The sequence below is a fragment of the Melospiza georgiana genome, chromosome 1 (genome assembly GCF_028018845.1).
Source record: "Melospiza georgiana isolate bMelGeo1 chromosome 1, bMelGeo1.pri, whole genome shotgun sequence".
Taxonomy (NCBI): domain Eukaryota; kingdom Metazoa; phylum Chordata; class Aves; order Passeriformes; family Passerellidae; genus Melospiza; species Melospiza georgiana.
In genome coordinates, this window is record NC_080430.1 from 102,836,431 (window position 1) to 102,861,614 (window position 25,184).

Here is a 25,184-nt window from a genome sequence, read left to right on the forward strand (position 1 = left end):
GACAGAATCTTTTCTAAGTCTCTTCTTCTGCATTTCCACAGACTTTGAGACTTGGGATCCCTTCTGAATGCATAAAACCCTATAGTTATGGTAATACTTCAATTAGCATGTTGTTTGTGATCAGACAATACATAAGGATATTCATGGTATCTGTAATGATCCATTTGAGAGGTGCTGAGGTTATTAAAGGAAGAATTAGGAATTTTTCAAAAAAATCCAATAATGCAGGATCTAAATGCTTTAGAGAGTAATAATTTGGGACATTTTCTGATTTCCGGAGTTCTGCATATATTTATTCTAGATGCTTATGAGAACCTAGACATGTTTTCTTAAACATACTTCTATTTGGAAGATGAACAGTGACACATCATTAAGTGTCTCTGACAGCTGCTGATTATTTTCAGAAGTCAGAATTTGGCTTTGTGACTTGTCAGTCAATATTAAATTTGAGGGTCTTTTGGATCATAGAATGGATTGGGTTGAAACAGACCTTAAAGATCATGTAGTTCCAACCCCCTGGGATAAATGATTATGCTGATCACATGGAGCTGTCTTTGTTCCCTGACTAGCCTTAGTAAGACTTCAGGAAATATTTAGGGGACTAGGAGTAATTGAGAGACAGATTGTATATAATGATTGATGAATATTTTTCAAAATAGGAAATAATTTCTTTCTTATTCCTTTTCCTTCATCCAGATTCCACCTCTAGAAATTTCTAAGCTAGTACGGGGCTTATGGATTCAAAGAAGAGTTTGGGCATTAGAGATGTAGGCATAAATAAGAGTAGCTGTGAAATGAACCATGTGAAGTGCTAAGACCTTTGTGAAGGAGTTTGTGGAGAGAAGGTAGAATTCCAAGAGCAATTAGATGCATAGTATTGCCTAGGCTCGGTATTAGATGTCCAAATAAAAACACTGCTCCCTAAAATCTATGACCAGCTGCCAGCTGACCTCAAGTATCTTAAATTCCCAATATGTGAGCTATCTCCATCAATGTTCCCAGTTTGGCTTGGCAAGGTTGAGTTGTCAGGGATCAGTGTCACAGCTGTTGAAAGACATGTATTCGTGCCCCTTGGGCTGAGCCTCCTGAGGACAGAAGGCAGTAGGCTCAAGGACAGTGGCAGGGTGTGGTACTTGGGTTAGTGGTTACTGCACAGAAAGTGAGCACAACTGTGATCCAGGACTGTGGTTCATCTGGCCATTGGAGGGTGCCTGCTGGAGCTGAGCAGGCCCCTGGGTCTGGGCAGGCTCAGCCAGCAGCCTCTGATGGTGGTGCAGTGAGAAATGGGATCTTAATCCCTTTAAGCAAGGGAAGAAGGTGACACTGAATTGCCATCAAACGTGAACACAGAGCTGGATGCTCTGCTGTCTCAGAGAAGATTCCTGAGCACTGGCAATGGATGAAAGCCTTGCCTGAGAGCCCTTGAACAATTTGGTCTGTCATCTACTTGTGGGGCCCGTGTCTATGAACTTATTTGTCTCCACAGTGATGTCAGTGATGTCCTCCCTTTTTGCACATGATTTGACACCATTGTCTTACTGTCAGCAGCAGTGGGAAAAAACTAAAAATTGCTTGTGAATATGATCACTGAAACACTTACAAATAAATATTATGGAGGATTGAAGTGACTAAATGAGGATGGTACTGTCAGTGCAATTGTTCCAGCCACCTGTGCTTTCGTAAAGAAATCTACAGAGGATTGTTGGTTGAGGTGCATCACTGCTGAACCGTCTTGCAATACCTCTGCAATTATTCCCAATATTCTCTGGAAAATCACCAAAATCACCAAAATTCTCTGTAGAGATCCTTATGTGTCTAAAAATGTCATCCTCAGAATTCTGCAAACAGGAACTTTTTACTGTGTTCCAGTCTATTATCCTTTGTGTTTTAGTAATTAGGTATTAAATCAGTCTAGGAAATTAATATGGGTTGAACTGATACTGTTTTGTACTAGATTTCTTCTCATTTTTCCTAAGCAAGAGATAATGGTAGTGTGAAAGTTAAGCCAGAATTGTACTAATGATGTAAATCTCAAAAACATGAGTTCCAAATGAAAATTTAAAGGAGGCTCCTTTAGCTTAAAGACAGGAAAAGTTTGGCCAAATGTTATTCATACCTAATGGAGATTGACTCAGCTGTAATTAAAATAACTAATGTACTTTCATCTAAGCCAAAGTTTGCTGTAATGACTTAAATATGTGGGATCATGTCTTGCTGATATGTTCACAATAATTTCATTACAAGATGGCTAGGATATGCTACCATGAGGTGGCTACATAGAAATGTGTTCACATATGAGCAGACAAGGCTGTAAATAAAAATGTTCATTCCTTCTGGGAGTTACTATAAAATGCTTTAAAAAAAAATAAATAAAATTTACTCCTTTTCTGAAGATTCATTACACTTGTCTGGAAAGAGTACAGTTTTCTGTAACTAAGGAACAGTTGACATACACAAGGAAACGTGGTATAATAATAAAGGAGAATACTGCTTCTCCCAGTGTCTGAGGAGAGCAGAAACCCAGAGAGCTGTTCAACTACTGTCATGGCAGGCTGTCTCACTCCCAGTGTTTTTGTTGGGTGGCAGTGGAGGGTCAGGGAGGGAAATATCCCTATTACACCGCTGGAAACTCAGCTCCTGTTGACAGTGATGCAGAGCTGAGCTTCCAGGGGAGGGCATGCTTGTCCCTTGTGGGATGTCGAGGCGGAGCAGGCTGGTCTGGTCCATCCTCACCAGTGCTGGGTAGGAGTTGCATGTCTTACTGCAGGGTGCCCAGTGCACTATTTCTGGTTTTAATACCAGAAACACTGTTTGGGTTTAGGTTGTTTAGGTTTTGATACCCCAACATTTGGGTGTTTAGGTTGTTTAGGTTTTAATACCCCAACATCTGGGTGTGGTTCAGCACACACCTGAAGTGATGCTGATGCAACTGTGTGTGCCTGAGCATGCCTCACATCCATACAGAGAGAGCTGTCCATAACACAGAGGGATCAGATGTTGCCTTGGTGGTGTTTGAACACAAACACGGTTATTTTAGCGCGTGCTTACAAGGTTGCATCACTTACATGTGGCAAAAAGCCCTGAATGTGCTCCAGGGGTTGTCCCCAGCAAACGGCCCTGAAACATTTGTAGCAGGATTTTCTGTCATCTATTGCACAAACCCCATGCTTGTATGAAACCAGTCAGCTTAGTCCTCCTTTGAAGTGTCACTAGCACTTCAGAGGATGCATGCTGATGCTGTGTGTTGTTGCTGTTCTTTCCCAACATCCTTTCTCTTCCTCCTATTTGGTAACTTTCTATGAAAAATTCCTAGCAAATAGTTTTTAATTCAGAGGAATAGGTGCTGTAATAAAATCAGATGCTTTTTATTTCATGAGGAAACGTTGATATTTGCCAATGTGGAAATTCTTCGCTTTGCCATGTGGAAAAAAATATAAAGAAAATACCTAAACTTTGGTAAGATCAAACTAAATAGTTTTATTTTTGATTTCTTGAGCTATACAGTGGCATTTCATCCTTCTTGCCAAGTGTTGTAAAAGCTCCTTTAGCAACTTGAATTTCAGCCTGAATTTTTTAACACTGGCAATGAAGACTAGAATCAGACTTCCACTTTCATGAGCTTTGTGAACCTTGCTTCATATGAAATATTTTTAGTATGTTGTAGATTAAGAAAAGGTCTGAATTTGTCTGACTGGAAAATAGCTTAGGCTACTGACTATACTGAATACAGATGTGTTTTATTACAGGAGTATATATCTGTAAATTTGTAGGGCTGTGGGGTTTTTTTGTTTACAGTATATGCTAGAGTTTTAGTTAGGATGCTGGAGTATGACACCAAATGCACATTTTCCTCTTCATTATTAGGTGAACACTTTTTGAATTCTAATAACCCTACAAGATTCACAGAAGTATGGTTGTTTTTTTGACACCTCACTTTATTATACACTAACACATCATGTTGGAATCTGAATTATTTCTTTGTAACAGAGTTAAACTTTAGTCTTACAGACCAGTAGCAAAGTGTTATGCATGAGAAAGTGGAAAACAGGAAAATATTTAAAAACAAGACTAAATTTTAAAGTGTTTTCATTTTGTGTTAAGTATGTGAAACAGCTAAATGACATTTGCATTTGATTCTGATTGTGATACAGAGATAATGCTGTGTGAAGCCAAATCTTTCCTTTTCCAGTGTCCAAAATATGCCATGCTGGAACTGTAGAAGGAAAAGTGTTTTCTTATAAGTCTAAACCTCGATTGCAAAATGGATTTGGTATAGTTTTCCCTCTCAGCATGCAAGTAAGACTATTAACTATACTGTAGGCTGAGAAAAGATCATCTGCCTTACCTGTGTTTATGTGACCAATATATGGTTTTTACTTCTGTGTGTACACAACTTTGTATATACATGTATGCTGCTAAACTGAAGCTCGCTCATTTTCTCCATGAAAATTTCAAAAGCAAGCTTTGTTTCCTATTTCATAACAGTATTTTTTAGGTTATCCAAAAGTAAAACCAATCTGTATAAGTGAACATGCTTAAATTTCTTTCATATTAAAAAAGTACTCATTCTCCCCTTATCCTAAAAATACTTGTACTAAGAACTTTTAGAAATTTTTTTGTTGAGTCTTTCCAGTTTATTCATTACAAGAGTAGTGACAATGAGATTATGCTAATTGCAGATTAGACTTTACACTACTTCAGTGGTGTCAGTGACTTAGAGGACATTCAGAGGTCACATAGCCAAACAAAGGTTTTCTTCTTGCCTTCCCCACATGAATCTCCATGTATGACAGATAAAAAATAATACTTTGATTGCTTTTCTTTTTGGAGAGGTAGACAGAGATAACTCAGGTTGGACCCAAGCTCAGGCTGTCAGGGACTTTTGAAGACTGAAATTTCTGGTGCCCTTAGCATTCAACAAAAGGTACAAAGTGCAGGATCACAGGGACCTTTTTGCTCACACTCTATAGCAAGACTTGAAACTGCTTGTTGTAAAGTTGTAAGGAGAAAAGGAATATCTTCACCCTTTATATCTGGCATAGTCTCCACATTTTATGCCTCTTAATGATCTCTTTGTTCATTTGGGAGGTTTGGTTCTTTGTTGTTTGTTTTTGATGTTTTGTCTGCAAAGGCAATATTGGTGACCGTTTAAAAATCATGCAACCATTTTAAAGCCCTGCAAGCAGCAAGCTATTCTGCTGCACTTCCTTGCTTTGCAGAATGCTAAAACTATACTCTGTAAAACATGGTACTACGTACATTCCAATCAATCTTACATACCCTTTCCATATTGATACTCTCTCTATCTGTTAGCTTTCTCTTTCCATACCTAGGTTTCCTTCCACAGGGAGAAGATTTTAAAAGTGGTCCAGTAGCAACCCTTTCTAAAAAGCAGCTACAAGAAGAGGTGTAAATGCTGCAGCCTTCTATTCTAGTCCCCTGTCATTCTTGCAAGAGTTATCTGAGCTTGTTGTCCCTCCTTCTGTCCAGGGGATGATTCCAAATCCTTCTACCAGAAAGGCAGATGTGTGAGAAATCCCAGCTGAATTGCAGTGATGTCTCATATACCACTGCAGAGGCCTCTTGGATCCTGAAATGCTGCTTGGACAACAACTGAGCTACATGTGTGCGGAGCATGGATGCCAAATTCAGCTTCAGTGTTGAAGCAGTTTTACTGCATTTGGCTGCTGGGTTCCCATAATTTTTGCTGTACGTGAAAGAATGAAACTACTGATCCTTTTATGTCTACCCCAGTGGACAAAATGCCAGACATATTAGATCTAGTTGGACACAATCATTACTTAGCCAAGGTCTTGCAGTGAATGCTTGGTAATTGGTTAGCCTTTGAAAAAACCTTGATAAAATCCCAGAGGACTGTAGAGAAGAACTCAGTTATTTATCTTAAAAGACTGCATATACTTTCTTTTGGGTAGTTTTTAATATGTGGATTAAATAAGTTAATCTATGACAAACTTGATTTGTTGTTAGGCAGTCATTCTTACTGTAAGTTCCAGGTACTAGAATAGATAAGTTGTGTTTTGAGAGTATTTATTTATTCAGAAGCAAGCAGATAAAACTTACAGTCTTTGAAAGTATCTGATATTACAAGAGAATTTTGAAGGATATTTCCTGTAGTGGAGATAGTTGGAATTTCTAGATAAATATCACAAGTTTAAGAGGGCATGCATCTGGTAACTTTTATACATTCAGTTGCATCTCTGAGGAAAAAAAAATTATTATCCTTTTAGTCAGTGAATGCACTGGTTTCCTTTTACCTCACTAGTATTCTTGTGTGACAAATGTATATAAAAGTAAATTTTAAAAGAAAAATAATCCCACGTAGAAAAAACACTGGTCACTGAACTGACATTGGCCCTTAGGGATGCAATCGAAGGCTTGTGATATGTGGATCTGTGGAAACATTACTTCAGAGCCTCAGCAGATATTGAGAAAATAGATGTGAACATAAAGGAATGAAATGGAGAGTGAATAGATCTTTCTAGTGCTGTATAAAGCCATAAGCTGGCTGTGTTTTGTAGTGGTAGTGCTGTCCTGTCCCAGAGGGACTGTAGCAAAACTGAAAAAGAGTTTAGAGGTGGTTGACAGGGACAGCTGAAGTACATGCAGCAGTGTCTGAGAAACAGCTAAGCATGATGGGGCTCTAGCTGAGAAAAAAGGCACATGGAAGACTGTATGAATGAGAGATACAAATTGATAGGTGATGGGGAAAGGATGCATAGTGACCAGTTTCTCTTTTTCTCATAATATGAGAACTAGGAAGCAAAAGGATATTCTTCATAGAGTGAGCCATTGACCTGTGGCAATACACACATTGTGTGTATTCACGATTGAGAAAGGCACTGGGGAAGTCCACAAGGGAGATGTTTACTGAAAAGATCTGCCTCAAGCAATCTGAAAAAGATTAGAGACTTGGAGGGAGTATTAATGTTCTTGTATGCTTACTCTGAACAACTGTTTACACTGCTGCTGATTACTTGGTGATAATGGACTTTTGGTTTGTATGGGTATCAGTACAGAGTTTCTTAGCTTCTTTTATGTTCACAGTTTCTGATGTTTTCACAGTGGGTTGCAGGATGATGGATATTTCAGATTATGAGTTAGTTCCACACCTGACTTGGTTTTTTCCCATTTTGACATGTCACTCTTTTTAGTTTCCTTTTCATAAGTTTTAGTCTTCTCGGAAACTGATTTTTTTTCTACCTGCTTAAAAATAATTATGAAAATTTTAAGGTAAACATTATCCCTTTTATTCTAGGGTTTGTTAAATCCATATAATTAGAAAAGTCAATCAATTTCTTCTTCCAAGATTTGTGCATTAATGTGCACCACTATCTTTCCTCCCTTCATAGCATCAACCATTCATTTTGTTCACAGAAGCAATTTAAGATTTCATAGTGTCATTGCCTGGTAAGGATTCTATCTTTTATCCTGTAAGTGTCTGGACAGTTGCCACCAAATGCCTGGCCCATGGTACCAGCCATCCTAAAAGGGAAGAGCATCACTGTTCATTCATTACATAACTACACAATTATCTGAAAGTCAGCTTGCAGACATGGGCTCAACTTACTGTAATGTTGGCCACTTTTTTCCATTATGAGAAACAGAGTAGTAGGGTCAAAATGGACTGTTTGATTCCCTCTGCAGTCATTGTCCAAAATCTGCAACTGTTACTTTCATATGGAAACAGGATGGTTCCTTTATGGTCCTGAGCTGTAGCCTTGTGAGGAAATTCATAGGCAATATTTTCAAGTTGAGTGTGGTAGATTATTTCTGAAAAATTGCTTTGTCTGATCTATCTAGAACCCAACAGACTATATTACAGCTATGTTTTTACACACAGAGATATGAAGAGAGGAGAACTGTTGTGTATGCATATATGGAATTGATATAATAGTGATAATACAGATCTTGTTGTTCTCTGCCTGGTTTGCAGGATGGTCTGATGAATGGCTTTTGCACACTTTTGAAAGAAAACACTAGTGCTGTCACTTAGGAGTTCAGTGTTTCATTGAGCCTCACTCTTCCTTGGTATAAGCCTTTTGTGAAATGTTGAGCAATGCTGTGATTTCTTCTCATGAAGAAATCTAGGATTTCTGTAAGCACAGTTGAATTCCTTGTTGTCTGGATTACATACATATTTATAGATGACTCTCATGGTTTAACTCTGGCAAGCAGTTAAGTCCCATCCAGCCACTCACTCACTTCCCCACTGTGGCATGGGGCAGAAAGAAGAGTAAAAGTGAGAAAACTTGTGGATAGTTTCACAGCAAAGGAAAAGCAATATGCACAAGCAAAGCAAAACAAGGAATTCATTCAAATGGGCAGGCAGGTGTTCAGTCACCTTCAGGAAAACAGGGTTCCATCGCATGTAACTGTGACTTGGGCAGAAACACTTTATCTCCAAACCCTTCATCCCTCTTCCCCCAGCTCCATATGTTGAGCATGACACCATACAGTGTGGAGGCTGCTTTGGTCAGTTCAGGTCAGCTGCCATGGCTGTCCCCCCCTCCAGCTCCTGGTGTACCCCCAGACTTCTGGCAACTGGACTGAAAAATAAATCAAAAGTGACCGTCAGCCAAAGCTGATACATCCCAAGATGATGATTCCTCTATTCCCATGACAGAGTGTTTCCTGTAAACCTTTGGCAGAAGGTTGTTCCTCTGAACTACTCACCTGAATTTTATTGAAAACTAGGTTTCCTGCATTGTCTAAAATTTCCTTCTAAACATTTTCTCTGGTTTCCATAAAAATTTCCAAGCTTTGGTAAGCTTTACCATTTTCTATGGCAACTACCTGGACACTATTGTGCATGTAGTCCCTTACCTGTCTAATTATCATTATCATCCGTGTTTTAGTTTTTACCAATTTGCCAAGCATGTGAGTCAGATTTATTGGTCTGTGTTTCTCTTACTTCCTGCAACCTCTTTCTCTACAGAATTTTACAGAATATACAACATAGCTAGACTCTTAGGAAGCTTGTATTTTAATTTTCTTAGAAAAACTGAATTAATTATGGAAAGCTATCAAGTTCTCTTTCATTTGCCCACTGGAACAAGCACTTTGAAGGTAATTTTATTTTTTTCAGACAGAAGAAAGTGTCATGGCTTGGGTGGCATACAGGCATCACAGAATGTTCTCAAACACCAGGAAACTTTTAGAACCAAATCTCCTTCAAAAGTTATTTACTTTTCCATCTTTCTGCTTCCCTGAAGCATTGGTGATAAAGGGAGGCGATGCTGTGCTCTTGGTGGGGGGATAGAATGGAAGAGAATAGAGATAGTGCAGAAGGCAATCTCACCCCTGAGGAGTTGCAGCTGTGCTAATCACCAAAGATTAGCAACAGGCCTGTCCTTAATAGTCCACAAGTGTGTCCAATGAGGATGAGTGCTATAAAAGAGTGGGTTAGCTGGTCAAGAGGATCGTTGGAGTTTGTTGGCTGTGCTGTGAGGAGATGTCCATGAGAAATCACCAAGATGGTGTGGAAGATTTATAATAAGATAGCAACATGCCCTTGCACAGGTTACTTCAGCTCTATGTTCTCAAGAGGGCTTCGGATTTTTGAATGCAAAGTTGAAATGCCAATGCGTTTCAGCTCAGGGCTCTTGTACTGGGTCATGAGCTCCCTTATGTTGTGCTAGAGATACTGATGTTTAACTCTTTTCAAAACTTCTTTCTCAGCTGAAGCAGCCTCTAGAGCTTCTGGGAGAAGTTCTGCCAAAGGTAGAAATTTTTACCACAGCTTCCACTCCCTTGGGAAATTATCATGGTGTAGGGTTTGGTTTGCCATAGTTGTATCAGCCCTATTTACGTAATTTTCTAGCTTTCTTCTCTCACCCTGACCTGCATCACATTTGTTTACTGCTCATGAACAAATGTGGGTAGGTACTCAAGTATTTGAGTATAGAGATACAAAAGTATTCTTCTCTAACAAGTACAGATTTTTTGAAAATGTGGTTGACCTCTGTAGCACGTGCCCCACTGCCATCTCCCGTTACTTGGTAGTTGTTTGGCCTCTCTGTTGTTGAAGGAATTTTCTACTGGATAATTACCTGCTCTTTATGACAGTGATAGAGGAATGAAGAAACCAGGTTGCAAGCACTGCTTCTAACACATAATAATCAGTGAATGAATTTGAAATCAAAAGAAATATTATTTGGTAGTGATGAACATGGAGAGGCTAGTTCCTCAAGGGAAGGAACTGGAACTCTGTTTTAAAATTCTCAAGTCCTCTTGTGAAAGAATAGATCTGACTTAAAATTTCTCACTTCATATGCAGTAGTATCTGAGATCATGTTTATTGCCTGTATTTAGCTTGGTCCAGCCACCTGTCAAGTTCTGAAGCAGACATCAAGTAGCTGTTATTTGCTTTGAAAGCTTATGAGTATCATCTGGAAAAAATATGAATGGTCAAGTTCTGAGTCTTGTCTGGAAAAATATTTTGTTAAGAAAATGGGTGAATTGCCTGTGTAAACTAGCAACTCAGAGATTATGAGTAGCTTGAACGATGGTATTGTCTATTGATGCAGAGGATACAGCTCAGTTCTAGTAGAATTCTGGGCATGAAAACTTCTAGGAAAAACAGGAAATCCTGCAAGAAGTTAGAGTAAGGAGACATTTATTATGCTATGCAGGACTTTTATGTTTTCATTTCTAAATAATTTTTTTTTAATTACACATAACATTTTTGACTGTGTTTTCCCAAGTCTGTTGGCATTCCTGCAAAGTGTCTATCTCTAGAATAACTTTTTTTCCTTCTTAGAGCTCTGTAGTATTTTTAAAAGCGAGAGAAGCAAAAAGAGAAATGTGAGGAAACTGGTTGGTGTATGAATAGTACAACTGAGCCAGCATTTTGTGTGTAAATACACAGCCTGGAAAAATGTATCTTATTTTACTTTTAAAAGTAAAATATTCAGTTAATTACGCATCTTGTGATAAACTGTTGCAAATTCATGTGCTCTAGCATCTATGCAATATTCCACTTTGAAATGCAAATGAATACGCGATAGTACAAAGAGCTGTTTGAAATTAAGGAATCATGGATTTATTTTTTTTTTGGTAAATTTATTAGAAATTTTTTCTGTTGGTTGCAGTTGTACATTGTGACATTTGGCTACACATGGGAATAATGGATATGTTCAGGAAAGTATGGACAAAACTGTTCAACCATTGCAAAGCTTTTGCTGAAAATTCTGAATCTAGAACTTATAATTATATGGTCAGGATTTCTGTGCAGCTGCTAGAACACACACATTTAAACCTAGCTAAAATAAATAATTGCATGAAGTCTCGAGCTGTTGTTCGTGGATACACATTTTGAGGTTTGGGTCTGGATAACTACAGAATAGGCAATGGCATTAGTTGCTCGATGCTTTTGTCTTGCTGCTGGAAATCCAGTGAGTAAACCAAGTGGGTTTGTATTTTTGTAGTGCTGACGTCTGCCCACTTTTAGGGCTTTGCTAAGTTGACAACCTCTGGATAGAAGATGATGTTGAAATATAAGATACTCTTTGTGGGGAAGGGAAATTTTAATGCATTTTCTATTAAGCTAAATATGGATGTACTGCTAACTGTGCAGTGGAAGGATGGCAGCACTTTCAGTAGTAGTTTTTAAACCATTCAAATAATTCCTGGCAGCTTCAGGATGATTTAAGCATTATCTTTTTTGAGTCTACTTAAGGTGCTCTTGTAAGACTTTGTGAATAGGAGCTGATATCCAGATACTTTGCTTGGTGGATCAATGACTTGACATTGCACAATATAATTGAACAGTGTGCAAGGCACACCATTATCAAATTTTATTCTTAGAACAGTCCTGCCAAAAAGTTGCCTTCCTCTATCCATTGTTGATAGCTTTATCCCATTGCTTCAGCACTCAAGAGGCCAAACCTCTAAGCACAGCTGCCTTGCGCGTGCAGAAATACAATGGATATTTTACATCTGGAAAACATTGTTTAATAACAGGTGTAACTGCCTATGGCATTTAGCATCATTCTTACAGAACCTGAAACTGGAAAGCATTGTCTGTCTTCACATCCAAAAGTTCATGGGGAGTAGAAAACAATGAGATTATGCCTACTGTTAGGAGAATTAGAGAAAATTAGCCATTAGAAGCATCTAAAAGGATTTGGCTTCCACTGACTTGCAAGCTATGTGCTTTAAGGCTGGGTCACATCAAGTATTGATACCCTGAGAGTGAAGCACTCAGCCTTGTTTTCTGATCCTTTTATGCAACTGAGAGCCCTTCAGTCCCTGTCTGCATGCTCAAAGATGTGAATGTGTTTAAGTGCTTTCTAGGACAGGGCTAAATTTCTTTGTGCCTTGCAAATGTAACTCTGTAGTCATCTGGCAATATCAGCTGAGTTTAAAACTCATAATTGAACCATTTTTTTCATCTTGCATGGTCCTCGGGAGGTGTCCTGCTGCGTTAAATGTCGATTAGTGTGCAATAGAAGCAGTGAATTCAGGAATGGGAACTGGCCCACATTCTTCAGTGTTGCTGACTGCCCATCCTGAAATACAAAGTTTTCCTGTCCAATGGAGGATGGATATCTCAGGCTCGTTACATTCTTGTAAACTTTCCTTGGTGTGTAAATTTAAATGTGGGAAGTTATGTTTGACACTTGTGGACAAAGTGGCTGATGTTCATGCTGAACTTACTGATTACATTTTCCTCATGATTGCCTGGAACTAACTGTATTTTTATTGCCTCTGGACCTTTGGCAGAATCCAGCTTCAAATAAGAAATCTTTTTCTTGCATTTATGTCAATAAGGTAGTTGTGGTATCTTGAGACACTTAAACCAGAGGTGGCCAAGGGTGGGATTTCTTTTATATGGGAAATTATCATTTTTTGATTTTTTTTTCTTGCAGATCATATTACTCCAAAACTTCCAGATTTTTCCAAAAGGCATGTATTGTGAATTAAATGTTTTCCTAATTTCCCACCCTGAGCTGCCCCAGTCTACAGTTCAGATGGTGTTGACAGATTCCTATTTGGAACTATGGAGCAGGAGATTTTTCTCTGGACCCTGGTTCCAGCTGGTCTCTGAGGTGATGTTAGGTTTCCTGATGGAAAGTCAAGTTAGGATTTTTCAGTTTCTAGATGAAACAAATTCTTTGGGACTGCGTCTGTGTGTGCTGCAGAAGTTTGACCTCTTTAGTTTCAAGTTTGTCACTTACTGATGAAGAGGTTTATGGGAAAAAAAATCCTGAATGGCTGCGATAGAGTATTTTTATTAGGTGAAATGTCACTAATTCAGGAGATAAATGTACATTAATATTTATCACTCACTGTGTGCTATCAGAGATTATTGTATGAAAAATTACTTTTGCTTTGGTATTTAATCTACTCTGATCTGAATAGAAAGTGTTGTGTAAAAAAATTCATAAACATGGCTATTCAAGAAGAATTGAGAGTGTTATACCAATTTGGAGTACAATATATAGCTAAAGAGATGTTGGAAATATCCCAAATGAACAAAATTCAGAAAATGCAACACTAAGGTTACATTAAAAAAAAAAACTAAAAACCTGTGCAAAGCAATAAAAAGTTCAAATAAGACACCCAAACACTTACATCTGCTGTTTAGGTGAAGCTATGCAGCATATGTATGAATATGATGGTGGGATTACACTGCTGAAATAGTAAACAGTCTTAAATTAAGTTTTAAATTACATTTTTCTCCATTATGCCATTCAAATGGATACAGACCCTTTGAACTTGCCAGCTTTGCATAGAGATGCATAGTACTGTTTATTAAAAAAATCAAGATAAGTTGTTAGCAGTATTATTCACTTTTTTTAGAGACTCAACAAATTCTTTGCCATGCCCCATAAATAGATCAGAACCTGGCCATGTGGAATGAAAATGCACCTTCCAAACAAATGCCATGTGATATGATACCATATCATGGCAATCATGTCATATCCTTTGTAGTAGCCTAAGGCTCATGGCCATAGAAGAGCTAATCTATGTGATTCTTAGGCAGGTCTCAGTGACAACTGGCCATTCAGTTACTCCATGTCCCATCCTTGTGGTAGAAGCTCTGAGGCTGTTCCAGGTGTGCAAAAAACTCTGACATACTCTTGCTGTTTTAGGGAAGAGGGTAGCAAAAAAGATCAGAAGACTACCAGGTGTAGACATGAATGTGCAAGAATTTTTCATTGTTGTCGGACACAATATGGATAGCATGCTCCAACCTTGTGTTTGTCAGTCATGGTGTCAAGGGGTGCATGTGTGTGTTGGAGGCAGCAGTCCAATTAGAACACATTCAAATAGTTGTACTGAGGTTACATGCCTGTGGCTGGGGGGGGACATGCCATTACTAATCCAGCTCTTGGCTGGATTACCTTTGAAAAATAAGAAATTGATTCCTCTTCCACGTGTGAAAAGCTTTTGGCCCTCTTGAGTCTAGTTTAATGTTACATCTGGGCTGAAGAGAAAGAGGGTAATGAAGCCTTCACATCCTGTCTGGCTTCCTGCAGGTTTGATCAGAGGGGAGAAAGCCCTTTGCCAGGAGCTTTGAGACGTGCTGGGGTACATTTCTAGAGGTACATGCCAGGTTTTGGTCCCACTGGGTACCATTAGAAATGACACCTGCAGTGACACCTGAAAGCAAGCCCACTTTTCTTAGTCCTTCAGCCAGTTCTGAGACAAATGTTCTCTCTCCTTTCTATCCTCCATAGTTTTCAGAAGTTGTTGGAGTGAAATTAGAACCCAGTGCTCAAGTTCCAAACCAAGGTGCTTTGCCATGAGCTTTTTCTTTTTTTTAGTCTTGTTGGACATACAGAAGCCTATACATTTAGAAATGATGGAATTGATATTGTGAATTCTGGTATCGGCTGGGGCAATGTTCTCTTGCACATCTGTTCCCTCCACACAGCTTTCTGAACAATATGTATCTCCTTCTCTGTGGGATGTTCAGCTTCCATTCATGTCCCCAAGGATTTTTACATTAGGGCAACTGAGAAGTTGAGATATGTTTTAGCAAAGGAATTGTAAAATTGTGAGTGAATTACATTTTTTTTCATCCTTGGATTTTTTTTAAATCCTTTCTTCTTCATTGGAAGAAGCTCTGTTTTATTTCAGCTGTCTCTTTTCTCACCATCTCAGTTCTGTATGCATATGGTTAATTTTTCCTTTGTGCCATTTAGAACCAAGTTTCCAGTAGAAAGAGAAAAATGTAAGTAAAAACATAGTTAAGTGGGTTTACTCAAACCCCACTATGAATTGAAACTCATCCCTTTTCCAAATCTGTCACTTCTTCTTCCTTAACATAAATTACGTATTCAGTAATTCACTTAGTTTAGCACTCCCATTTCTCCCAAGTTGTTGATGTAGCTCCAAACTTTTGAAATCCGGGTCATAATATTTCTTACTTTTCTCCAAATACTTCTAGTTTCCAGTTTCTAGTTTCTGCTGGCACAGATGAATGTGGTGCAAGCAAAGTGCTCCTGCTCAGTAGAATCTCATGGTGGTCCTGTCCCACTGAAGGCCCTGAAGGGAGTAGCCCTTGAGGAATACTGTAACCTGCTCTGAACATACTTTCCCGATTTCCAGATGTGTGTTTATCCTGCCATGTTTACCAGTACACTGAGAGACTATTTATTATCCTGAGTGTTAATAGTACTTTACATTTTTTTCCTGGCTTTGTGCAGGAGGAGATCTTTTTTCAACATTTCAGCATTTGAAGAAATATATTTTTGGGTTTTCTACAATTCTTAAAAGAATGACAGCTGTAAAAGAGCTTTTTAAAAAGAAATGGTTTGCTCAATTTAAATTCAAAGATCTTTGTTTTCAAACTTGTAAGAAGTGAAGTCTAAAACTGAGATATATTTTGGAGTGATACAAAAGTACTGAAAAATAGACCTGACAGTTTGGGAGCTGAATGTGCATTGACTAATTGTATTGCATTTTTTCATTTTTGGATGTTGACTCAGACCATTCTACCAAAAAATTTCAAATCCACTTCCACGTGAAAAATCTCTTGCTTGATATCTATTAACTCCCAAGCACTGAGAAGAGTTTGTAACTTAGAGCTTCATAAATCACCAGACTGTTTTCGAATTCTATACATTTGGACACACTTTTAAGTCCACAAAATTTGTATTGTCAAACTGTCTTTCTCCAGCTTTGAGACAGGTTTTTTTAGTTATATTTTGTTGTATTCTGAGGGTGCGATGCTTGTAATACCGTGAGTGTGGGATCTGGTAATGAAGGAGTGAAGCATCAAATATTGAAGCTTGCAAAAGAATTGTAAAATACAGCAGTCCTTGGACTACTTTACATATGACATCATATTGAAAAAATTATTTAATAATATGTAGCTTGTCATATGTTTGTTCTTCTAAAGCTTTTGAAAATATTACCTATTTTATTGTTTCTGCTTTTATAGTGCTTAGAAGTTGTTGTCCTAAGATGAGACACCAGGCCAGCTTCTGCAGAAGGAGAACAAAAAGTGGCCCAAAGATTTTAATATCCAGTCTTTTTGAAGTAATGCTCTGGCACCCATGTTGTCTCCTTTCTGTGTGAGCTCTCGTGACAAAATTGAATAGGTCATACAAAACACATATCTAGCAAATGTAACTTCCTTTTTGGATTGCAGAAAATTCATACGTAGGCTCATTTGTACCATTTTAATTATTTTTGTAATGATTATTTATTACATTTTTAAAAAAGAGCAGGGAAGTTTATTACAGAGATCTGGTATTCAAAATCTGCATTCAGGATAGTGGTATGGCAAAAATTTGGAGTCTGATGGAGGGAGATAGTCCATTACTTTCTAAAATTGTTGAATCATGCTTATCTCATTCTTCGCTTTATCAACAATTGTTTAGGCCATTGATGACCTATGCTTGAACTAGAAAAAAATCTAAAATTAAAATCTGGTTTATTGGCTAGATGCAGAATGTGAACGATCATCTTCTTTCTAGTAGTTGCTCAGAACAGTTCCTTGCAGAACAAGTATGAACAAAACAGGCTGCATGTAGAGTGACCATTTCCAAGGTATACTCTGCAAGTTCTGCCCTCTATAGCCTTGGCTTTATTTACAACCTTGGACAAGAATGTCAGTCGTGCTGTTTCTTAATCAGTAAATTAAAAAAATTAACCTCAAATGCATGAAGCAGGTGGTATGAAATCTAGGTTTAATAAGCTTTGGAAGTAGAACTGTTACTGCAGATAGGTCAGGTAGGGTGATATTTAATGTTGTCTTTTATCAGCAATTCAATTTTCTCTTGACAATGCATATTTCCTGAAATACTGATGGTTTACTTTATTTATTCATACCTTGCAATTTTGGCTGCCTGTGATTAAGCTGAGTGTTTCCTAGAGGATTTATAAGGCATTTCTAAATCTTCATCAAACATTTTCTGTTGGCTTTTGAATAGACATCCAGTAAATCACAGAGGAACTATGACCAAATGTGTCTGGCACAGAGTTCTTCAGGGTATACTGAAAATTATGTTTAAAACTTCTGAAGGAAGAGGGTAGTTGGCACAAAGCAAAGCATTCATTGGAAGTATGTCTGTACTCCTGTGCCAGACTGAGGTTTGTGTCTCGTTATGCCCTCTGCTGTGTAATAATTTTGTAAAGAGTAGTAAGATTAACAGGCTTTTAAGTTCCCAAAAGTAGAAGTATTATTCATGTTTTGTCTAAGTACCAGGTAATGTGTTGGTAAGCATTGTGATGCTATTATTTATGTAAAATTGCTCTCTGGAGACTTAAACTTTTTTTTTAATTAAAAAAAATAAATGGAAAAATTTGGCAATAGCAATTCTTGTGGGTTGTGATTAAAGAGTACTCAAAGAAACTATAATTAAAGTGTGATTTTTACTATAATGTTAACCATAGGGGACAATCATGATTAATGTGGAACTGACTAGTAGAAATATTCTTGGTCATGATATTTTTATGGTTTTATACTGAAAATCTTTAAGCAATGCTCAGAAATTCACCTATTAAATGCATGTATATTTTGTCTTTTAGGGCATACAGGACGATTATTGAAATCTCTGTGTTTCACCAGTCTATCATTTCTGCTGCTGCACATCATCTTTCAGATTACAATAAACAGTCTTGAAGCTGCAAAAACTATTGAACCTGGTTTTAACTGTGAGTAAAGCATTTTAGATTTTATTAGCATTTAAAATTTGTCCAAATGCTTCAGTGGTTTGAAAGCTGAAGGGTTGATAAGAAGGCACTTAGGTTTTTGCTCCTGTGGGTTTGCAACTTGCTCTTGTTTTCCAACTTTTTACCTTAAAAATTACTGTTAGTAAGGTATGAAAACTAGAAGGACTTAAGAAACAAAAGAAATTTTTATATAACTAATATATGTGTGTATATATATATATATATATATATATAAAAAACTATTTTTTCCCACCAGAGATGCATTTTCTTTGCATTTACAACCGACTATTGTTATGACTTCATCTTTTAGGCTTTCTCGAAATCACCTCAGAACCTGAGGAAACTACTCATTTCTGTCATTAGATAGTAATTCAGTGAATTTTGAGTAAAATGAAATAAAGTCACAAACCTCCCTCTCTCCATGTATTATGCCCCTCTCTGGCATAACTCCCTTTTCATTTAATTTAACTTTAAATATTGATTCCAAAACTTGTATTTCTGAACAGTATTTGTCTCTTTCTTGCCTATGTTGTATGGGAGGAAGGATTTTCAATTTTTCATTTATGTGTAAGCTCTACTTAAAATATATTGCATGACATTTTGTATCTTCCTCTCTCAGGAAATGTTGTTCAATACTTCAGAAATAAAACATTCTTTATTGTGCAGAAGTTAATTAAAATATCTGTCCTGTGATTTATATATGTAACCTCCAGGTAGAAACTATTTGTACTTGTCTTCCCATGCTTACATTTAACATTTAAACCTGTCAACTTTACCCTTGATAAGTGTCCATTTAATTTATCACAAGGTATGCTGCTGCCACTTGAGTAAACAGCTGTACTACAATTCAGCACAAGAAACCTTATGTGATGTAAAGGATTTGACTTCAAGCTTTCTTAGGATTTTGTTATTTAAGTGAGCATTACCATTTCACCTTCAGCTTAAACCATTTCCTAAAGTAAAAGGCATAATTGTGTTCATGAAATGCCAGTTTCACCTGGAATATCCTGGGCTCTGTTGGTTCGAATCAGGCCTTCAGAGCCTAAATAATTTTTTTTCTTCAAAATTGTATGTAATTCATGGAGTGAGCTGGAATAATTGTTTTCTGTATGTGTTTAATGTTCTTATGACTATAAAGCCATAATTTTTACTTAGATTGGAGGAATTGCATCATCTAGACACTGTTTGCATGAGTAAAGAATTCTAAGAGAGAGTTGCTTTTGAGAGTTGTGGATAAACCACTGGCTTTTTCCTCCTTTTGTGGTGGTAACTGGGGTCTGCAGTGGGAATTAAAATAATTATTTCATCCTGAAGACTCCATTCTTTAAGATGAAATGTACCATTTTTTACTATTTATTCACATTTGTTGAGTGTAGGTGCTCCTCTTTCAGCTGCCACTAGTACTGATATCCTTACCTGGGGCCTCACAGGGCAGTGGGGTGTAGCTGTAGGAGTGCATTAAATGTTATCAGACTGCTCTCTGACACCAAGGCCACTTGACATGACATTCCCACACACTCACCATTAAGCTCTTTTTGCCTCCTGAGTCCAAAGGGTGTTTTCAAGTTTCCTGTTGGGAATGGTATTTGTTCCAGAGGAACACCCAAACTGTGCCCAAGTTGTTTGTGAAAATAGCTGGTTGACCAAAGTTGTTCCAAGAGATTTTAAACTGTTTAGCAGGGTGAAATATTCAGCTGTTGAATTTCAGTGCCTGAATACTGAGTAAACTGGCACCATTTTGTTTACTGGTATGGTTACAGTCAGTGAGATCCAGGTGAAGCCAATAAAAACAATAAAAAGGGCAATCTGATGCTGCCATTGCTGGACCCCCAAGATGCTGAAGGGGAAGTTAAAGATTGTTGTAAATGTAGGGGCTGGAAAAGGCCAAAGCATTTGCTAGATCAGGGAATAAGGTCAATTATTGTCATTTAATGACACCAGAACTTTGATGTTCCTGTGTGGGTGAGGAGAGGACAGAATTCCCGCTCCAGAAAGGACCTTGGTAGTACTTCTTGTAACAATTCAGTGACACAGCCCCACTGCTCCCCAGCCATATGAGGAGGGCTGTACAAAACTGACTGCAGATGTGGGCTGAGCCGTAGCTGGAGAAATGACAGTTCTTCGCCCATGGCATCTTCACAGTGCTATGATCTCTGCATTTTAGACTTGCTGTTAATGTTTATCCAACTCTTTTTGCTCAATAAGAAGTTCAGCAGTGTAGACTAGAAGACTGATGTGTTCTGTTTCTCCAGCCAGACCCAGATCCACTATTAATAAAACATTTTTTTACAGCTACAGTCTTTTCTGATGCTTATCATAAGGAAATTTTTCTTCCGTTAGTCAAAATATCCTGTCTTCATCCTTCAGCCTGATGTGGAAATGAAGAAAAACTTTCCATTAGTCTTTATGGTTACCCATTTTGTATTTGAAGGCTGCAGTCACATTTGTCATATGTACTCTTTTCTGTCATTCTCTTCTATTTTCACAACCTCAGCCTATTCAAACTTTCTTCATGCACTGCATTTTCTAGGAAGGAGATTGTTATTGTTGTTGGTCTACTTCTGTTTTCTCCTAGATTTTCAGATATTTTTTGAAGCTTAGTGTCCAAAGCTAGGCACTATTTCAGCTGAGAATTTAGTAGCATATACCGAAATATACCAATTACCCAAGTGTCTGCAAGTCATACTCCCTATTTAGGAGTTACTGAATGGTGCTTTTTGCAATGGTCTCGCGCTTTTTATTTGTAATTCACTGAAACCCACAAATCCTTTTCTTGGAAACAGACCATGCTTTTTTCAATCCCGTGTTTATGTAGGTGAGTATTCTTATAGTACAGTGGAAGTTGATGATTGCCTGTTTTCTCTCTAGAAAGTTTTATTTATCAAGACTTTTCTATCTTCTTGTTTGGTAGTGGCTTCTCTGGTAGGGGCCTTCTGCAATAACACCTTTAGGGGTTTTTAGGGATAAATAAATTTTTATTTTTCCTTTAGTATTTGTTCTGATTTTTCTAGAATTGTAGTATGTCCCCAGGTTTAAGTAAATCAAATCATAAAGGGAGCTAGTGGATGCTATGGCAGGTCCCCTCATAATTATCTACCGAAGGTCATGGGAGTCTGGGGAGGCCCTTGCTGACTGGGAGCCAGACAGTGTTATTCCAATTTACAAAAATGGCATGAAGGAAGGTCCAGGAATCTACAGACCAGTTATTCTAACCTCAGTTCCTGAAAAAAGTATAAAAAGGTTTATATTAGGTACTACTTAAAGGCATTTAAAGGACAATGTAGTCATCAGACACAGTCAACACAGGTTCACTAAGGGAAACTCCTGTTTACCTAATTTGATATCCTTCCATGGTAAAGTTACCTGCCCAGTGGATGAAGGGAATGTGGTGGATGTATTTTTCCTGTGCTTTAGTAAGGCTTTTGATACTGTCCTCCAAGAAAAAAATTATTTGGTAGGTTCAAGATGTGCTTGTTTGATGAACTGTTGGAAGGGCAGGGGTTGAAGGGTTGTGGTGAGTGGGGCCCAGGACCCTCAGGGCTCAGCTCTAGAGGCAGTCCTGTTCTCAGTGTATTTGTCACTGATCTGGATGCAGGAGTTGAATATGCCATTAGGAAGTTTGATACCAACAATAATCAAAGTGGGAGGTGTTGTCTGGGACAAGATGCCTTGCAGAGGCTTTTGTGTGGTTAATCTAACTCCTGGAAATTTCAGAAATAGGTGAGAGGGCAAAATAATACTGTCTGCAAATGCTATAGGTTAGTTTGTCTCAATGTTTTCAAATGCCAATTTTCTGAATCAAAAGATCATTTTCTGGTTTTAGTTTTTCTTTTTACACTGCTGTATAAAAACCTATGACAATATTTTCATTTTGGTAACAGAAACACTTGAAAAATATTTAAATTAGAGGTGCGATAAAGACTATTACCTCTTAAAGCTTATACAGTTATAGTTTCAATTTGGAAATGAAGATCAACCATCCTTTTATCTTTTATGTCTAGAAGCAGTTTTAGTTGAGCCCATCTGCACACGCAAACCAGACATATAGAATTTCAGGTTCATTTCAAAACATTCTGCTGTTATCCTGGACTTAAATAATTCAAAATCAGTTTAGGATAATTCCTGGAATGTTTAGCTTCTTTGGTTTGTTATCTTTTTTATCCCCTTCCTTTTTTGGAGTTCATATAGCTTTTATTTCAGGATGGCTACAAAATGCTACAGCATTCTCTAAATTATGTTGGCATGTTGATTGAGGTGTTTAAAAATGTTTGGCCAACAGAAGGTTCTTGTTTCTCAAAAGCCTTGGGACTATTGCCTAGCACTAATAAAATTTTGCTGTTAGTAGTCTTTATTTAGCTTAATGAAAGATTTCTGGTTAGCCACAACTTCAGTGTGTGGAGCTAACATTGAATACCTCCCAGACATAAAAAGAAAAAGAATTAATACAGAAAGAGTGAGCTGAGCTAATCCTAAGCCATCAAGAGCTTTGTAATTAAGCTTCACTGGTATCTTTATATAATAGACAGCATGATATTGAATATAGCAGTATTCATGCAGTAGTAGAATTTCATTATTAAGTTTTTATTTCTGATGGAATAAAATTCTGGTTATTATATCAGGTGAGATCTTTTGAGTATAGAACCCGTCAGGCAGGCAGTTGAAGATTAGACCACAAGGTAATAGTTGCATTCTCCAGTATGTACAGTATGGTTCTTTCCTAGGACTAGTTTTAAAAATCTTTAAAAATGGCAGTATCGCTTGCAGGAATGTTTTCCACAATGTTAATTTTAAACTTTACTTCCAATAAATTAGTGCAATTATTCCTCATCATAATACTCTGTAAGTATACACACTATAAATGTATCTTCTTGGGTTTAGTCAGCCTTTAAAAGAAGTCTGCTTTTTTTTTCCCTGTAGTGATGTACTTCCATTTCTTATTTTGTGCTCTTCTATCATACCTTGATCTTGACTTCTGTGAATGAATCTACTAAAATGCCTATTCTCTGGAACACTGTTTTTGTTCATGAGAAATGCAACTTGGACTACAACTACTCACTAAGTAAGTTTGTAGTCAGTATTTGTAAAAATACAAAAAAGCATTTAAGATATTTCTGGATATTTTTCTTATACATCACATAAATGAACTGATGGAATTTAAATGGGTACCTTGAAATCCTTCTATAGACTTTCTATGAATCTTTTGTTTATTGTGCCTACTTGGAGTGCTTTATTTACAAAATGGTTATATGTAGAAAAGGGTAGAATAGATTTAAAGCACCAAGTTGCTTAGATAGCTTCTCTGTTAGATCATGGGAACTAAAATCAGATAATTCTCTGTCTCTGGTATGCCATGGTGAATGTCAAACAAATGCATGCCACCATTGTGGAATCATAATAACTTTCTGCTTTGGATAAATTTTGAAATTATTTCTTGGCTTAAAAGACCATCCTATGTTTGCATTACTACCGGCATGTCCCTGAGGTATTTTGTTATATTAGGAAGCAGTAGTACCCAGTACAAATAAATTATGTCTCACCATTTATTGAAAGCTCAGGCTCAGGACTGAAGCTGACCTTTCATAGGATTGAATAATTACTCCTTCCTATGTACCTGGTGAGATTTCATGCCTTTTATATCTTCCTGAGTATACTTCTAAGGTTGTGCTGATTTTGTAAAGTATAGCTTTGGTAAAGGTTGTTGTTTATTGCTGGATTAATTAACTCACTGGAAATAAAGATGTTGCTTTTTTGTTTATAAAGGGAAAAAAAGTGTGAGATTTCATACAGGGTTTCATATTTCTATTTCAAAGGTAGATGAATGCCAGTCATTCAAATACCATGAGTCATTGGCCCAACTCCTGTCTGAGTGTATCTCATGGCCCCTTGTTGGCTGTTTTGACACATCATTTCATGGGAGACTGCCTTGAAAACACATATTTTTAAAATATTGGAAATTTTAAATACTATTTTATGAAAAATATTCTGGTATTTTCCTATTAGTTGTCTTGATAATTTTGGCAGTTTTACTTTCAAAATTATTGCTTCATATGATCTAAATGGCATTAAGAAAACTAGTAAGTTTGGCATTTTCTTAATGCCATTCTTACAATAGTAAGAAGCTTCTGAGCAGAAGTCATAGCAAAGTAAGCATTTTTATACTGAAAAAGTCATTATGTCCTCTCCAATGGTTCTGCTTACCAAAATAAAAGCTGACTTATCTTCATTAAAGAGTGCTCAAGCACTGCACCCCAGGCAAAACAGCTCATTCTTCCCAAACAAACACATCCATATCTCAACCAGGCAAATGCTTAAGGTGCTTTCCAAACAAATAGTTTAACGGCAAATTTGAGATCTTCAGTGACCTCAATTGTATGTGCATCATACTCCTTCTTTTTTTGCTCAGTGAAATTGATATTTCAATGTCTTTTCCAGTATAAGTGGCCCTTGTCTTGCAGAACATCTACATTTTAATCATATTTTTGTTTGTTATCTAAAAGATTATAATCTTGGCCAAAATCTGGGCAAAAAATAATGCCTTTATACATCTAAGAAACAGTTTATTCTGTTGTCACAGTCATCAGATTGTACTTGTGTGGTTTCTGTACAAGCAGCAAGAAGGTTCAGAAATGAACTCTTGTTTCAAGAACAACTGTGGAATGTCCAGTTTAGCAAAGCTATTATGGGGTGAAACAACCAGCTGTAGCACTGCAGAAGAATCAGAGTAACCTTTCATTGAGAGTTTATATATTTTAAACTCAAAGTTGCCTGAGGCTGTGATGTCTATGACAGCCAATATAGTACAAATTTAGTCCGTACTTTTAGCTAGATGAATTCCAGAGTGGTGAGTGGTGCCTCAGTGGGAAAAACAAATTTTAAACCAATATTTTAATAGAAGAGATTATACAGATTCTTCATGCGGCCAGCAAGACTGATAATACTAAATTCCATAATATAAAAGTCTATTTTTAATGGAACTTCGATGCCTACATATTTTTGAAGTCCTGAACTACAGTATTTATGAATTAAATCAGTAC

At 37.3% G+C, this 25,184-nt stretch overlaps 1 protein-coding gene across 1 annotated transcript in view; it reads left to right on the forward strand.

Annotated features, from left to right (window-relative positions):
* PIEZO2 (piezo type mechanosensitive ion channel component 2) overlaps positions 1-25,184 on the forward strand; it is a 286,006-nt gene that overhangs the window by 84,161 nt on the left and 176,661 nt on the right. The window contains exon 3 of the mRNA XM_058036495.1: positions 18,007-18,132. Within this exon, the coding sequence (XP_057892478.1) occupies positions 18,007-18,132 (126 nt within the window). The remainder of the gene's footprint in view (positions 1-18,006; positions 18,133-25,184) is intronic.